Source organism: Diceros bicornis, chromosome 24 (genome assembly GCF_020826845.1).
Source record: "Diceros bicornis minor isolate mBicDic1 chromosome 24, mDicBic1.mat.cur, whole genome shotgun sequence".
NCBI lineage: Eukaryota > Metazoa > Chordata > Mammalia > Perissodactyla > Rhinocerotidae > Diceros > Diceros bicornis.
The window spans coordinates 20,959,637-20,975,797 of record NC_080763.1 but is presented as its reverse complement, the minus strand read 5'-3'; the positions used below and the strand labels follow the sequence as shown (position 1 = coordinate 20,975,797).

At 48.2% G+C, this 16,161-nt stretch overlaps 1 protein-coding gene across 1 annotated transcript in view; it reads left to right on the top strand.

The window, feature by feature from the left end:
- DPF3 (double PHD fingers 3) overlaps positions 1–16,161 on the top strand; it is a 159,683-nt gene that overhangs the window by 29,741 nt on the left and 113,781 nt on the right. Inside the window, exon 3 of the mRNA XM_058566873.1 lies at positions 6,776–6,883. Coding sequence (XP_058422856.1) covers positions 6,776–6,883 — 108 coding nt within the window. The remainder of the gene's footprint in view (positions 1–6,775; positions 6,884–16,161) is intronic.

Genomic DNA, 16,161 nt, shown 5'->3' with positions numbered 1-16,161 from the left:
ATGCAAACACACAACCTATATATTTATGTATGTATGTATATCTGTGTATCCCTACTTGTTAGATAAATGATAGTATATTATGCACACTATTCTCCATCTTGCTTTTTTCACTTAACAATATAGCCCATTGCAGTGTATACTTCTCTTTCTCTTTCTCTCTTGCTGTCTTTCTCTCTCTCTCTCTCAGCAGCTTCGTAATAGTCCATTGTGTGGATATACTATTGTTTATTCAACCAGGTCCCTGTAGATGTATGTTGGATTGTTTCCAGTCTTTTTCTAGTATTAAAAATGCTACAATGAATACTTATTTTTGTATTTTTGCATGTGAATCTGTGATATAGATTCCTAGAAGTGGAATTGCTGTGTCAAAGGGCAAATACATATGCAGTTTTGCTAAATATACCAAATTCTCCTTTGTAGGGTTGCGCCATTTTGCATTCTCACCACTGGTGGGTGAGATTGGTAGGCATATTTCTAACTGCAGAATATTTCAACAGCACAGTAGACTTCTTCATGGAAGAGATGGAATAGAATTATTGAAACAGAGGCTGGGGTAGAGGGTCTTGTCAGGGATTTTGGAGAGGTGATTCTTGTCTCAGGTAAAAGTTAGGCCCAATAACTTCTTAGCTCCTGTCTCATGTTATAATCCTATTATTCTTAAAAAAATTCTGATACATTTAGAAAGTATATCCTGGTGGTTTATCTGATTCCCCACACATTTTATATGCCTTCCTACAATGATTTTATATTACCACGATGCATTTCTCCATGAGTAGTTTTAGTTGGTAATGTGGTAGGAAAGGAAAAATACATTCTACAACATTGGGTTTGATGTGGAGCGGGGGGTGGGGGGTGTGGGCTAGGGGCTATTTTCCTGATAGCTTTGGTATGGGGAGCTGCTTTCTCAAGGGCAAGACTCTGGGTTTCAAGCCTGCTATATGTGGACCAGCAATGGAATGGCTCAGGGGAGAGTTAGGATAGTGGAGAGATTTTCAGTGTGGGCTGTGGACTAGACTACCCTTATGAGCTGTATGACCCTGTGCCATTACTTAATCACTGTTAGCCTCACTGTCTTTAAACGTCTCATAGGGTTGTTGTCACGATAGGATTAAAGGTGTGGTGCTAGCCCAGGACAGAGTAAGAGCTCAGTAAATGTTAGCTATTATTGTGTCAGCTTTTGAGTGTGATGGGACCAGTGAGAGGCTTGGGAACCCCTGGACCAAAAGAGGCAGGGAGCATTCTGGATCTGAGGTCTACCTTGCCAGGGCAGTCTTGGCACATGGGACGCTGGAAATGAATCTTAGAGAGAAGCTCATAGAGAAGAATGGGAGGGAGGGGAGGCAGGAAGGAGATGGTCGTCGAGCCAGATAGAGAGCCATGCTGAGTGCTGGGGTGTGGTGCCACGTGCCCAGGACTCCCGACGTTCAGGGAAGAGAAAAGGCACTGTGATCTGGGATGGTTCAGGAAGGCTTCACTGAAGAGGTGGTCCATGAAGTCAGGGCAGCTCTTAAACAAGCCAAGAGAAGAGGGGAGGGCAGAGTACCTGGAAATGACACGGTATAAATGCTTGTGAAATACATCTTCCCCCCGCCTCAAGCCCTACCTAGTGGCTTATTACTTGTCCCTCCAGCTCTGTAGAGTTAGTCCAAACTGGCATTTTCAACCACAGACATTAACGGAGCACCTATTATGTGCTGGACCCTGGGGGTATAAATACGAGTAAGATCTGACGTAGTGCAAAGTTCCTTATGTGGGAGTTTTTCAAACTGTAACTGCCTTGGTGACTCTCTGATATAGTCATGCATCACTTAATGATGCGAATCCATTCTGAGAAATGTATCGTTAGGTGATTTCATTGTTGTGTGAACATCATAGAGCGCACTTACACAAACCTAGATGCAATAGTCTACTACACACCTAGGCTATATGGTATTAATCTTATGGGACCACACAAACCTAGATGCAATAGTCTACTACACACCTAGGCTATATGGTATTAATCTTATGGGACCACTGTCGTATATGCAGTCTGTCTTTCACTGAAACATTGTTATGCAGGGCGTGACTGTATTTCTGGTTCAGTAGGATTGGGCTGTGGCCCAGGCATCTGCCCTTTTCCAGAACTACTTATGCAGTTCTGATGCCCAGTCTTGGTGAAGAACCCCTGGCTCACGAGCAGGTGTAGTCACTGCCTCTTTCTTTCAACCCCCATTTCCCTTTAGTTCTTTGGCCTCTCAGTTGGCTCTATTTCAAACCCAAGTGGATGGATGGGATGGATGGTTGGGATGCAGATGACACCTGTCCACTCTTGGGACAGAAGGTGGACAAATTGACATAAGTTACAGGAAGGTAGATTTTGATTTAAAATAAGGACAGGGTGAAACTCTTTACCACAATTGAATTGACCAACAGCGGGAAGTCTGTTCTGTGGAGTAATGAATGTGTTTTCCATTTCAGGGAGCATTCAATGGCAGCAGCAGGTCCATCTCTCTGAGATGCTGCAGGGAGAGCCCTTCCCGGGGTGGGCTTGAACTGCCACTGCTCATCTCTGGTTGGGGGAAGAGGAAGTTACTCTAGTTCTTTTCTTCTTTTCAAACCCTGTTCCTATCCCGTATCATCCTTCCTTCTCTTTTCTATCCCATTTCATCTTCTGAATTCTTAATAGCACATGCCATGTCTGCCAAAGATGCTCACGACACTCAGGGTCCACCTGCTAAGCTTGGGCAATGCTGTTAACAAGCGATTTGTCTGGAGTCTGCTGACCATACAGGCATCAAGCCTATTCTGCTGAAATTTTCTATGAAGTCACTTCTCCTCCCAGCAAGTGTGAGAATTCCTGTGTGGATGTTTGAGTGTGTGTGTGTGTGTGTGTGTGTGTGTTATGCCTGTGCCTGCACATGAGTGTGTGTTGTTGTAACTGGAGTTGCAGCTCGGAGTAACAGAAAAGCAGTTTGCTTACTGGGGTATGTGATAGAGGGGTAGCTGTGGCCTTGGTTCCCAGGGAGGACTCATCCCCCCTCTTGTCTCTCACCTCCCTTTTCCTCTCCTCCATATCCCCCCAGCCCTAGGCTCACTCCTTCAGCTTAATTTCCCCAGTTGCAGCTGTGATTTCTTCTTCCTCCTCCCTCCTCCTCCCCCCTCCTTTCCCTCCCTCCTCCAAAACCCACACACATGGGTTTTGAGTTATGTGCCTCCTGTTCTAATGAGATAAACAACATAACTCTCACGGGGCTCTGCTCATCCCTCTATAAGTGGAACTCCAGTGCTGAATGCGTTGGCCCTATAAAGGCACCCTGGTGCCTGTCAGCCTAGGGAGGAGGGCAAGGAAGGGGGGCGGGAGCCCTGAGAGTGTCCTTGGGGCCATTTGCTTCTTGAGACGAGGGGGAGTCAAAGCAGACATCAAAGGGAGGCCTGTTTCCATTCTTGTGGCTAAAGGAGCAAAGAGCAGCATGGACATGCGAGGTGGGGGCCTTGTCACGCCACGTGGACATAGAGTCCAGAATTGTCTAAGTCAGCTAACTCCTGATAATTAATAACTGGCATTTGTACAAGGCTTCCTGGTTATAGAGAGTTTCTTCTTGAATATAAGCGAATCCCCATGACAGTCCCTGTAAGGTAGGCATTATTAACACCCTTATCTCACAGGTGAGGAGACAGGCTCTGAAATGTGTGATATTTCCAAGGTGACAGGAAATGTTGGTATGAGAACTCACGTGCCCTTCCTCTGCACCGTGGAGCTTCTCCAGTCCATCAGTCTCCTCTTCTGGACGTTCAAACTACGTACTAAAATGAACCCTCCCAGGAGAGTGGGCCTGCAGCTACAAGCTGAGTGGCCCGAGGCTACCTTGGTGCCATTGACCAACAAGTGCAGTGACTGCAGTCTCAGGAAGGGCATAGGACCTGGACAAGTGTGGACAATTTTGACCTCTTGTCACTTAGACCTTTTGAGAGTGCTGGTCTGGACCGGTTCCTTCTCACTCACCTGCTTTTGGTCAGGTTGAAAATACCATGAAGCAGCCTGTAGGGCAAGAAGACGGCTAAGGCACAGAGACTGCCATGCTGAGGTGGTTCTTGCCTCAATTCTGGGCCCACCTTCTGGCGCCCCTCTTGGATGGTTTGGATGTGGGTGGGTGAGTACCCTGGAGCCAGGAACAGCAGAGCCAATGGTCATTCACTTCCTGCGTTTCTGAGTCTGCTTTAGTTCTGGTGGAATTTATTTGATAAGTATTTCTTGATGTGCCTGCCAGGCACTGTGCTAAACATTGGCATATTCGAGATGAACATGATTCCTGCCATCCTGGGTCTTATAAAATGAGTAGAGAAGACAGTCCAATAAGCAGACGAGTAATGACAACACCTTGGGGAAATACAGGGAACCTTGGGAACTTATAGAAAAAGCCATTAAACCAGTCTTGGTACATCAGAGAGACCATCCAGGCGGTAACTAGATGATGCTTAGACATCCCGAAGTTCTCTGTCAGATACTGCAACAATCTATCAAGTTCTTTAAAGAGTAGTTGCTCAATTCCCCCACCCACCTACATTCAGATTGGGTAGGTCTGGCATGGATTTTCGGCATTGGTGTTATTAAGAAGTTCTCCAGGTGATTTTTGGCTTCAGTCTTGGTTAAGTATCGCTGACCCAAGATGAGTGGGGATTGTGGGACATGGAGCAGCAGGTCAGTCCTTGTACTTGGCTTTCTCTGGGATCCTGGGGAACACCAGCCTCAGAGGTGGCCCAAACATCTGGAAGGGACCCAGACTTAATGTACCCATTCAGCAGTTATAGGTCAGAGATGACACGGTCCTGAAGTGAACCACACCAGAAACATTGGACTATTCCCAGTGATGCATTCCCTCAAAGAGAGGTCAAAACTGGACCTCGCCAAGCAGAGAGAGCAATCTTACTTCTTTTTGTTTTATTTGATCTTCTGTAAATCAGCTACAACTCTGGTCCTTAGAACGCTGGGAGCTCCGAGCTTCAGGATCCTCCTACTGTGCAGACGCCCATGAACTTATCAACAAAATCAAGTATTTGGATGACTGTTGGACAAGATGAGCCCTTAGCTCATAATACCAGAGATTTTTTTCTCGAGCCTGTAGGCTCCCTCATACTCAATCGTTTCTAAGCATCAAAGTGGGAGAGGTTAGAACCTCCAACTTGTTCACAGCCTTGCAACCTGTGGGAGCAGCTGTGTGATTAAAAATGAAACTTAGCACATAAAAAATATTTGAAAATTTTCGTTCCTTTAATGCTGGAATAGTTGCCTCTGCATTGGACCCAAACCAATAAATCGGTAGAGATGACTAGTACATGAAAAATGAATGAATGGATGTATAGCAATGAACCTTTTGTAGATTTTCTCTGAAAAAGGCAAAAATGAAGCCAGTTTTCCTCCTAACTTTTAAAGGCCCCCAAATGGAAGACAGCAGATGGGAGGGAATAGGGTCCTGATGTTTTCTTAACCCTGTGGTACTCGGTCTAGGAAGTGCCCCTCTCACGGAGGCTGCCTGCATCTAATAGTTGTCACGTGCCACCTCCATCTACAGAAGACTGAGTTGTGATTTCAATTATAGTGAAGCTGGAACATATTCATTCATTTGTTCATTCATTCATTCATTCAGCAAATGTTTCATTTGATTCTTCTAGATGTCAGGTGCAGTTCTGGTTCTTGGGATTCTGACAGGAACAAGACAAGGTCCCTGTCCTCACGAGGCTTTTCACTCGAGCAAGGGTGGGCTGATTGGCCTCCTGGTTTATTTTGGGGTACAGCAGGCAGGCTTTTTAGTCTGCAAATCGCCTAACCAGTCTTAAGCCCTTGTCCTCTCCCCTCAGCCTCCACCCCTGCCCTTTTCTCTGGCCATAGACCGTGGTCTAGTGTGAGGAGTCCACATTCCTCCGAGGCCTCTGGCTGCCATACTGTGGACCACAGGAGCCACAAGGTGTTGTCTGATGAGCAAGAGGGATCTTCACAGGGTGCTGGGCATGAGCGATGATACTGATATGGAACTTTGGTGTCAAAGGCCAAATCTAAAGGGAGACTCTTGTTGGGAGACAGTGTGGTACATAAGCCCAGCCCCTGGACTCCTGCCCATTTCTTTCTCTAAGGCCCAGCCAGGTGGGCAGGATATACAGGTAGGCTGGCTATGCAGGCCTGGAGCCTGGTCACCAGAGCAGGCTTACGTTCTGATGGAGGTTGCGCAGGGCTCCCTTTGGCTTCAATGAGCTGCCAGCAGCTAACAGTGGGTGGAGGAAGCCAGTTGGTAGGAGATCTGGCTCCTTGAACCTGTTTCCTTAAAATATTTCCCAATTCCAGGCTATCCATAGGTAGGCAGACTGACTTCTGCTGCTCCACCTTGAAGGAAACTTGCTTGACCTGGATGGAGAAGCTGTCGATGGGCAGTAGCTGGAGATGCACTGCCTTGGAAACACTGTGGTGAAGTTGAATCTGGAAAGGTCCCTCTGGTGGTCTGAAGGTCCCTCTGATTTTCTCCCCAGGCCAGGAGAGCAGAGCTGGTTTTGGTAACAGTGATGGCTCTTTTTGGCCTGGGCTCACTGAGACAGCATGATGGAGCAGACAGAGCAAGGGTCCTGGGGTCAGATGACCTAGATTCTGCCTCTGCTCTACTGTCTACCAGCTGTGTGACCTTGACAAGTCACTTCACCTCTCTGGCCTTCAGTTTCCTCTCACTGTGAATGAGAGGGTTAGACAGGGTGGTTTCCTGGGTCCCTTCCAGCCTGGAGCCTTTAACCTTTGCATTGTCTCTGTCCACAGGCCTCGCCCCAGGCCAGCTGTACACATATCCTGCTCGCTGCTGGCGGAAGAAGAGACGATTGCACCCGCCTGAGGATCCAAAGCTGCGGCTGCTGGAAATAAAACCCGGTCAGTGCTGGCTGGAGCTTGGCTGGGCCCGTGGTGGGAGAGGCGGGGAGTGCTGGGCTGGCCAGGACAAGGGTGCTTTGCTCCTTGGTCCAAAGAGCTGAGTTTTCCAGGAGAGGGCCTGCTCTCAAGCATCAGCATGTCCACACGTCCCCCTGAGCTTCTCTCCCCTCTGGGTGTCTCGTCCCTTCGCCTTCCTTTTGTCTCCCTCTTGCCACCCCAGGGGAGTAAAGCAAGCAGGCGCAGGGTGGGAACAGGCCCGGGAAGAATTACTTTCCCAGCAGAGCCGGAGGAACTGCAGCTCTTTTGTGTTGGGTGACACCTTCCTGTGGCCTCAAGTAAAGAAACTTCATCCCAGGTTGTGTGTTTCTAAGGAGAGCACACTGTGCACCCTCGCCCCTTACTCTGAAGGAACTCCTGGAGCATCTTACACACAAGGGCGAGTCCCTAAAAATAGAACCCATCTTGGATATGGAAATGGAAGAATTTGAGTTCAGAATTTGCCGCTAGGTGATGCTGATTGCTTTGTGGCCATGCAGAAAGAATTGCTTGGTTTTCTTGACTACTGATCTGTTACTATGCTCCTGACTAGCTGGCCGTCTTCAGACCTGTGTCTGGATTGCAGCAAGGCAAAGTGATTGCCCTGGGTGCTTAGCTTTAAGGGAACCTTTGTTTCTGGGGGGTGCCAGAGCTGGGATGTGACTCAGGGTGGTGGGAACATTGCTGTCAAGCGGAGTAAATGCAGAGCTGACGTGCTCCCTCCCACTGTCACCAAAGCAATGCAGACCTGGCCTCACTCCTGCCTTTCCACACTGACCCCTTAGGCTGTGTTTTCTCTGCAAAATCGCTACCTATAGTTGTTCAGGATGCTTTCACTCATAGTTGATGGTTAAGTCTGCTTCGATTGTTTGCGTTAACCCCAATTTCACTTGTGTACAAGTTTTATTTGGGGTGGGAGGGGGCTAGATTCTTTAGTGCACTCCATCCTAGCTCCATGGCCTTGCACAATTTACAGACCCTTGCAGACTCTCCAGGGTAATGACTGAGGTTGTTCCCAACCCTCCGAGATGCAGGTTGTAGGAGAGCCAAGTCTCCCGGAGTGGCACAACCCAATAGAAATATAATGTAAGCTACATGTGGCATTTTACATTTTCTAGTAGCCACATTAAAAAAAGGAAAAAGAAACAGATGAAATTAATTTAATAATAGGGTCTATTTAATCCAAAATATCAAAAATATTATCATTTCAGCACATAATCAATATAAAAATTATGAATGAGATATTTTACTTTTTTTTGGCATTGTTTTTGAATTCCAGGGTGTATTTTGTACTTCCAGCACATCTCATTTTGGACTAGCCACATTTCAAGTGCTCAGTTGCCACATATGACTAGTGGCATCCATACTGGTTAGTGTGGTCCTGACCAGAAGCACTGGGATCACCTGGGAGCTTGGTAGAGATGTGGAATCTTGGGCCTCACCCCAGACCTGCTGAGTCAGGATCTGCATTTTATCTGCATCCCCAGAATGCACACTGAAGTTTGAGAAACATTAGTCTCAAAGACTTATAGGTGGCTGGACCACAAGTCAGTGTGTCATGACTCCACATCATCTACGTTTCTTTATTAACATAAATAATTGTCGACATGAACAATGTATTTTGGAGCAGGGGGTCCCTCCTTCGTTGTTCCAGATCCATTGGTCCTATCTCTTGGAAGTGGCGTGGATGGATGATGAGGTAACCCCAGGTTTGATCCTTAACTGGACCAATTTAATTCTACCCCATTCAAAGCTTTATAATAAGTACTGTAGCGAGAGGGTAAGCACATGCTGGCTTGGCTGTGTGGACTTTGAGGGAGGGTACTATTCAGGTGTCCATCACTAGTTGGATGTGTCTCCATGTTTGAGTACGTGAACCCTCTGGGTATGCTTCCCCCTCTCTATATAGGCCCAATGGGCCTTGGGATTTGATTCCTCGCTAGCCTTACAGGTTCATCATGAAGATCAAACGAGCCATGTGTAATAGTATTTGCTCTTTCTCACCCTTTTAATTAAAACAAATTTTCTTTTATTTGTTTAAGTAGGTAATACAGTCACATGTTTTGACATTCCAAAGATAAAAAGGATATATTATATGGTGAAAAATAAGACACAATCTGAAACGAGGCAATCAATGGTACCAGTTTTTTGAGATTCTTCAAGATAGTTTATACACACACCAGGAATGACATCTCTGTGACCTTCCCCTCCTCTTCTTGCACAGCACAGCCACCTTACTTTCTGCCCTTTCCATTTAAAAATATGACTCAGGCATTGGCCATGTCAATATATAAAGAATTTCCTCAGTCTTTTTTTATAACTACACAATATTCCACTGCATGAAAGTACCACAGCTGATTTAACCAGGCTGTTCCCAATTGTTGTTTCTAATTTTGCCAATTTCACCAGTGAGGCAATGACTATTTTGCATGTATATGAGGACATGTCATCTGTAACTTGTTAATTTAAAGGCTTTTATTATACATACTTGACACTTATTTTAAATTGTTAGACTTTATTTTTTTAGGTCTTTATTCTTAACATTTATATGAAAAGTCTTTATTAAGAACACTTTATATCAGACTAATTGGATTGTCTTTTATAGAATCAAAGACATTTTGTGCTGTAAAATACCTCAGACATCATTAATCCAATTCCTTTATTTTATTGAGGTCCAGACAGGTTAGGAGACTTGCTCAAAGTCACGCAGCGATTCCTGTGGGAAACAGCAGAGAATCTAGTTGCTTGACTTCTCTGTTCAGTGCTTTTTCTGCTTCCTCATGCTGCTGATAAGTATACTTACAAAGAAATTTTAGCAAGGTATTTTCCCTTAAAAACTTTATTTTATGATTATAAAACTAATAGACATTAATTATTAAAATGCACTGGAGATAGCTGGAATTCCTTCAGTCATAAATGTTAGACACTCAAATCAAACTAGCCTAAGCAAAAAAAGGGAAGTTAGTTCATGTAACAGTGAATCCAAGTTCACGTGGCTTCAGGCATAGCTGCATCCAGGGGCTCAAATGTTGTAGTGAGGGCTCTGTCATCTCTTTTCCCCTCATAGGGCAAGCAAGGTGGCCACCAGCAGCCCTAGACTCAGCACTCACCACACTCAGCAGAAAGGCGGTTCCCTTCAATAGCTGTGGCAGAGAAGTCCCTGGAAGGACTGATGAGCTGGCTAGGTTTATGTCTGCCCCACCAATCACTGCTGCATAGGGGATGGGGCACTCTGATTGAATAATATTCATCATCATCATTACCCGTGTCTGAACAGCACACTGTAGTTTACAAAGCCCTTTATAAAGCATTTTCCTTTGTATCAGTTCCTTTGGTCCATACCATAGTCGTGGGAGGTAGAGAGGGAAGGAAGGGGTAAAAGTGTTATACGCCCCTTTTATAGGTCAGGGAAATCAGACTGTGGACAAAGCCAAGGAAAGTTTACTGCGCTGCTCACATATCTGAGAAGTGACAGTCTCTTTCTTGTTGGGACTGAGGCAAGAAGCTGCCTTACGAGTGTCTGGTCCTTCTGTCTACAGACATTTACTGTGGGCACGCTGGCCTCCCAGTGGCTGAATGTGGAGCAGCTGGGGTCACAGCTGGCTTTGGACTTGCCATCCTTGGCCCTGCAGTGGCATACAAGGGAAGGAAAGGAAGAACCCCAGGGCTGGTGGTTTGCTGTAGCCAAGTGCCCCCCAGCACGTGGTGTCTGTGATCATCGGAAAGGTTCCCTTGGGCTCTGCCCTCATGCTGGGGGCAGAGGCCGAGGTGGCTGTTCAGGTCTCAGGTGGTAAAGGCCCCACCTGAGATGGCCAGGGTCCTGTGGGAGGACCCTCTCTGGAAAGGTGAGTGCCAGCCTTGTTGAGGATGGGCCATCAGAGGCGTAGCCATATGCCAAGGTGGTGTAAGACCTCGACTAAACTGGGTTCACCCAAGGCAGGTTTGTTCCTCCAGGCCAGTACCCAGGCGCTGAGAAACAGTCAACAGCCAGGGTCTGGAATAAATGCCTATTCAAATGACAGAGCTCCTTTTCAGATAAACTTGTTCCCCCGCTTTGGGTAATGAGACCTACTACCGACCCTACTAAAAACAAAACCAAAACCCCAAAGCCTTGGGCCAAATGTTTGTCATTTCCGTATCCTGTTCTGAGTCTGTACCACCGGGGCGGCCCGGCTCTCAGAACGTACCACCACACAGCCTGTGACTGTAGGTTGTGAATAAAGATGCCCAGGAGTGCCAGAGAGTCAGTGATAAGGAGCCTCGGACCTCAGAGCATCGGGGCCCAGCGTGACCAAAGATAGGTACCACCTTCTTCCTAACGGCCGCACACGTTCACATTTGAATTTTTCACACAGGCCAAAATTTCAGAACAGGGCCTTCATCCAGGGCCTCAGCTGGCCCATATGGCACCTTTGTGCAAAAGTAGAAGAAGGCGCCCCCTGTGGGTGGACGTATACAAAATGATGCCCTTTCTGGTGGATTGTAGAGCACCAGCTGGGTCTCAGCTCCCTTCTGTCCTCTTGGCAGGTGTCCCTGTGCAGGTGCCACCAGTACACCTTTCAGTGGCTCTGCCTTCACCATTTATAAAATGCTGAGAGGACCTTTCTCCTTTTTTGGAGTATGTCCTCGCTAAGTACAGGGTCAACTTGGACAATATTTTTAAATGACTGTCTCTTATTTTTAACCCATTTGATTTGGGTTCAAAGAGAACTGGGTTTTTTTGTTTGATACTTTTGAGTGTGACTCAGGGTAGAGTCATTGGTCAGAGTCCCTGAAGAACTTGCTGTAAATTCCTGGTAGGTGGGGTCAGTCAGCTGGGTGGACGGAGGCTCCCCTTCCCAGGGATAGAGGAGGAGCTGAAGGAAACAGATGGAGGGAGAGGCCAGGGATCTGCTCTCTTGTACACAGTGCAGTGGTATTGGGTGTAACCTTTTTGAAGGTCAATGCATATCAGTATTTAAAAAGCACATGCACTTTGACCTAGAAATTCTGCTGCTAGGAATATGTCCTATAAATAAATTTATACTCACAATGTATATGATTGTATATGATTGTCCATGGTGGCATTGTTTGTAACAAGAACAAAAAAAAATGGAAACAACCAGAAGGTCCATTTATGGGGGTCTGCTTATGGGGGACATTCATAAAACAGAACACTATTTTTTATTTCAAAGGAATGAGTAGAAAAAAAGGAAATGTCCAAGATATATTAAGTGGCAAAAAAAAGCAAATTGCACAACATTATGTATAATCCTCTTTAGACAAACCTTGCTGAAAATTGATAATCAATTTGTCCATCCTAGGCTGAATCTCTTTAAATTTATGGAATCTAGAAGAATGAGCTTATGTTGAAAGAAGACAAATGAATGAAGCAACCAACCCTTGGCACCCTCCACCACCCAGCCCCTATGATGCCCATCCTCTCTCTCTCCCCACCCAGCCTGCTGCTGTGGGCTCTCTTGAGCTCCCCTTGACAAGCTCCAGGAATCGAGTTATGTCTCTAACCCTTGGAGCCTCCCTTGGGCTCCACCATCAGCACCCTCATCTCCTCAGGGGAGAGGGAGAGGAGTTCCCTGATTTGTGAGAGACAGCGGGCACTGGCCTGGAGCCGAATTATCTCAAGGCATGAGTTTCCTTCCACGTCAGACAATTTATCATGCCAACACCCGCCTTGTCCCTCCTGTCTTCCTTTGTGTCCCTGCCTGAATCCAGCCAGTGGCAGGCAGCTTTCAGCCACAAAGGCCAGCGTGTAATGTGGGTTAGAGTTGTCTTTGACTCCAGGTCTGCAGAGCTGAGAGCTCTGTCAGGAAACCAGGTCAGGGCAAGGGGAAGGAGTGTAGTTCAGGAATCTTGAGGGACCTTGGAGAAAGTCTGAGGACAGGGCTGCAGAACCATCCACTTCTGGTTCAGCTCCTCGAAGCACAGAGCTCATGTGGGCTGAGTAGACATCACTGGGTGGGGATAGGGGAGCCAGATCATGGCTGCTGTTAAGTCGTTTGTTCCTGGGCTAAATCATATACTGGTGGAGTCGTCCCCAGTCCTGCTGTCCTCATCCCTTCTCCCTCACTGTGAATATGCCATCTTACCTATGTTCATTTACTACTTGCTGAAAATAAAAATGTGTCTGTGTTGGGGTGGGATGGGGCTGAGAGCTGGGGAGAGCTCTTTGGAATTTGAAAGCATTCTACATGTCCCTGGACCTATGTGTTTCTCACGCCTAACATCACCTCTCCGATCAGCCTTGAATAAACATCTCGCAACCTCCTACTTGCCTGGGCGTCTGAAGGACAACACATACAACATTATTTCTCTCTGCTGACTGACAATGCAGTTCAGTGTTCTCTGCAGCTTGCACTTGGCTGCAGAGGCGAATGCAAGGTGTTTCATGGTGCAGCCATCACAATTCATGCAACCTGAAGACGTGGGCAGGGGCCTGGTGCCAGAGAGGGGCCTCCCCTGGACCGCTTCCCCAAGAATGGAGCTCTGTCCTTGTGAAGGGGGAGCCGAGCTGGCAGCAGAGACAGGTGGATAGTAAATATCCACCAGAAGGCCCTGAAGCAGGGCAGATGTTGGGCAAAAGCCAGCTGATCAAAAAAGAGACCTTTAACTTCACTATTTTTTTTCTTTTTTTGAATGAAGAAAAGAAAAAGGCTGAGAACAAACTTTTACTGTGTCCCTCTGGATTAAATGCTCAGATCCTCTGCTTAGATCAATTTAACATCTTCCAACCCCAGACCTTTTGGTCTAGGGCAGATTTTGTCTTTGTTTTAGAGGTTGGGAAACTGTGGCATGGAATTAGGAAGTTAATTTCCCAGGGAACATCAGTGGTGAAGCCAAGGAAGGAACCCTACGGGGGAGCCTGTTGGAGCCGGCGCCATGTTGCTCCAGGACCCCGCACACATGCTCATCCTGGTGTTCTCAGTCCAACAGGCTTTCACAACAGACGTTCTTTCTGCTCCCGAATTGTACCTGAGGCTTGTGAATCCCTTCTGCTCTGGGACGCTTGGGGAGCAGCACGGCTCTTTGCCACCCAAATTCCAACGGTGATGGGAGGGAAGGCAGCCAGGAGTGGGATTCTGATTCTTTCTCTTGTCTTTCTTTTTGGCAGCCACTCAATGACTGGGCACAAATGACCAAGATGGTCACTGTCCCACCACACATTGTTGGGGGGGAAACGAACAGTGACACAGGAACCCTGAGGAGATGGTAGCCTAGGGTGCCCCCAAGCAGAAGGTGCCATAGCCGTCCAACAAGCAAGTCACGGGGACCCTCAGAGGGGTGCCCCTCAAGGGGCGGTCCAGGCAGAGAGGCCTAAGTCCCGCCTGCCAGGGCAGGGGTGAAGAGGGCAGCTTCACCCGCCTGGGTACTGTCCCCGCCACACTGAACTGCCAGAACTCTACAGATGGGAGCAGGCTGCGGCCAACTTCCCCAGCTTTTGAAAATCCTGCATCTTAATTAGTTCCCTACTGCTTTTGTACATGGCCCACATTTTAATAGTCTCCAGGCTTCTTCCACCATTTGCTCTCTGATGTTCAGTGCGATTTCTCTTCTCCTCAAGACAGTCCCCCCTGACTCCTCTAGCACCCTCCCACTTAAGGAAGGCTGATGTGCCAAGCATGTAGCCTGAGATTGATGAGCCTGTCAGCTGGCTCCCTCTGCCCCCCGCCCTCCCCCTCCCGTGGGCTCCTCGCAGGGATGAGACGGGCGGGGGTGGGTGAGATGCAGGGAGGTGAAGGAAGGGACCTGTGGAGCCCCCAGCCAGGTGTGAGCCAATGGACAACGCGACCTTCTCCCGGCATGCAGAGGAGTCTGGCTGTGTCCTTCCGAGGGGGAAGGACGCTCCGGCTCCCACCCCCATCTGTCAGTGCTTATCTGTCTCCGCGCGGGGGGTTGCCTGAGCTTGGTACGGCTGGGAGAATGGATGCCTTCAAGTGCATCAGGGGGAAATGACCAGTCATTTATCTCTTTCCTGCAGTGTCAGAGCCTGCAGCCATCCATCCTGGAGGCCTGCAACAGCAGCTCCTTCAGCTCTCGTTGGCCTCATGAGGAGGAGATCTGGAGAGAGGTGGGCAGGCCGCTCCTGCCCCGGCTTCATGCCCCAACTGTTGATGCTCCTCTTGCCTTCCTGACAGTCTGGGGAAAGGAGCCGGGTCTGGGGGACTGATCCTGGGCCTGCCGGCGCTGCTTGTGTTCTGCGGGGCTCTGGGAGCTTGGGCTGGCAGAGGAAATGGGTGGCAGCTGGGAGCTGGCAGGGCAGCGTGCACAGCTGCGGCCGAGTTTCCACGGCCATGTTGTGCAGTCGGGCCTGGCAGAGCCGCATTTAGAGGATGGGGTGTGAAGAATTGCCCTGTTCCGCCATTGCCTGTTCACTTGTGTCTCTCCTCACAGGAAGGGGCACTCTTGGAGGGCAGGGGCCCATCTGATTCTTCTTCTGCATCCCCAGCACGAGGCTTGGCACATAGTAGGTGGACAGGAATGATTTATGAAAGGATGAAGGAGAGAAGATGCCCAGTGTTTGATCTCAAGCTTGGAGAACATGGCTTAGCTCTCATCATTCCCATTTCACAGATGAGAGAGACTGAGGTGGAAAGAAGAAGGCTTTGGCAGCTGGCCTGGCATGTGAGGCCTGTCCCAGTTTTTCCATCTTGCCTCTCTTTGGTTTTACGTCATAGGGGCCTTTGCTGTGCCCTACAGCTGTGCTCTGCAGGAGAAAAGGCACCAAAAAGAGATCACAAGGCTTGGGTTCCAGTCCAGACCTCTTCACCCACTGGCTCTGTGATTTTGGGAAATTACCCAGCTCCTCTGGCCTCAGTTCTTCATGTGTGAAATGGAGATCATGGCCGCTGCTCTGCTCGTGTCTCAGGGCTGTTCTGAGAGTCATGGGGATGTGGACTTGGCAGGTGTGAGGAGGCACCGTGATGCCACCTCGATGCTGCACTGCTGGGTGGGCTGACAGGGTATCAGCTAATGCTATTCCTCTCCCCAGCACCAACGACATGTTCATTGCAGGCAGCTCACTGCCCAGCTGGAAGAGTGTGTGCTGTCTGGCCCGGAATGGGAATGCATTCTGCCTTCTAGTATCTTCTACACCGAGGAGAGGAGACCCGGCGTCTGGCTGTAGGATCCTCCTTTACCAGAAGCACCACTTGCCCAAGCTCACCACTTGTGTCCTAGAACTCGGTCCTCTGGCATCCGTTGCCCGGTGCACAGAGATGAACTTAGAAGGCTTCATACCTGCTTTG